Raw genomic sequence first — 1,695 nt, 5'->3', positions numbered from 1 at the left:
CAGCCAGAGTGCTAGACGAAATAAGGCCGATGGAGAATTAATCCATTGAATTTATTTTATTAAAGCATAGAAAAAATATATGAAAATTAATAAAAAATATATAAAAATTAGTATTTTATCTAAAGGCCAACTTTTCTATCAAGGTTGAAGTATAATGACAAAAATATACAAAAATACACACATATATGTACAATTTTTGTACATAATACTTTGTCAAAAAATCGTCATTTTCAAATTCGAATGAGTCTTTTTAACGGTTAAAAAGCGCTTGAGTAAATAAAAAAAGAATTCTTTTTTTTGCACGCTTGGAGTCGGCGCATGCTCGTAGGCCTATCTATAGCGTCTGAGCGTTGCACTATATAAGGAGCAGCTCAGGCGCGTCTTTTCAGTTCCGCTGGTTGTAATTTCGGGGGAGGTGCGCCGGTTCGTCTTTTCGCTTGCCACTTGTCGTCTGCCTTTGCCGCGGTTGCTTTTCTCGAAAAGAATCTGGTATTTGATGATTTTTTCATTTAAATATGCTATGAAATTTATTACAATTTGATCTTTGAGGATTTGCTAAAGTTTGTGAATGAAAATTTGCCGATTTTAATTGGCAGTTTAGGGGTTTTGAAGTGCGCCATGAGTGTTCGTCGCCATTTTGTCAAACTTATATTAAAATTTAACATCAAATCAAGTCGCAATGACTAAGTATTTAATTATTAAGTACTTAGTCATTGCGACTTGATTTGATGTTTTTTTCCAATTATATATGATTTATAAATGGAAGATTAAGAATGAGACACTCAGCAGCAGATTCCTAAAAAGATGTTAATTATTTTGAGATGTGCAAAGCCCATTATGATTATAAAAAAAATGAATATGGATCCTTTTTCATATCTGCTTTCCTCTCTTTTTCTTCTAGTTTAATTTAATGACTTTAATGGAGAGTTAACATAAAAGACATTTGCTAACAATTACGTTTTATTATAAAACTTTTATTAAAAGTTTTATGATAAAACGTAATTGTTAACAATATATTTATCAACTGTGACTAATTGTAGAATTTAATTATTATTTAATTGTAGAATTTAATTATTATAACATTACTTTTGCCACTACTGTTTCTAGTCCTATTAATACTTCTGCTTCATTTAATCAGAGCTCAGTGCACCGTATCAGAAGGCCTAGGATGGGCTCTACCATTGAAGTCATCTACATTGGCCAAGATTGAAAAGATAAGTTTTAGTGTACTGAGTGTTGAATGTGGTATACTGTGTTTCTGATGTGTTAATTGTCTTGATTTATATGTGAATGTGTTTGCTGTTGAATTTATGAATGATTTTAGAAATACAAAATAAATTTTTTTCCTTGCTGTTTCAATTCTTGGCTTATTTTTTGTTGAAGTTTTGTTTTTACTAACACTTTTTAATATGATTATATAACAATCATACAAATCACACACATAGGTACATGACATGCATAACTCATCAACGTTGTTTCATTTTGTTTTGTCTTATCTTCTTTCCTTTTTCTAACTCTTAAAGATATTAAGTTATTAGGTGAGTTAATTTAATATAAGTAAGTTGAGCTACAATCAATTGCTTATAGGCAGGTTAGAGTCTGAGTGTAATCAATTGACATAAGTGCATAGCCCGCTGCATGGCTTTGGGAGATTTCGAATGTGATTCGTTCAATTTCAACGACCAACTGATGATT

The 1,695-nt window shown here is 30.9% G+C and overlaps 1 protein-coding gene across 1 annotated transcript in view; it reads left to right on the top strand.

Annotated features, from left to right (window-relative positions):
• HELRODRAFT_179333 (hypothetical protein) overlaps window positions 1–1,262 on the top strand; it is a gene marked incomplete at both ends in the record, with an annotated part of 5,820 nt that extends 4,558 nt beyond the window's left edge. The window contains one exon of the mRNA XM_009028173.1: window positions 1,108–1,262. Within this exon, the coding sequence (XP_009026421.1) occupies window positions 1,108–1,262 (155 nt within the window). The remainder of the gene's footprint in view (window positions 1–1,107) is intronic.
• Window positions 1,263–1,695: the final 433 nt, after the last annotated feature.

Source organism: Helobdella robusta (genome assembly GCF_000326865.2).
Source record: "Helobdella robusta unplaced genomic scaffold HELROscaffold_53, whole genome shotgun sequence".
NCBI lineage: Eukaryota > Metazoa > Annelida > Clitellata > Rhynchobdellida > Glossiphoniidae > Helobdella > Helobdella robusta.
This window is presented reverse-complemented; position numbering and strand designations above follow the sequence as displayed.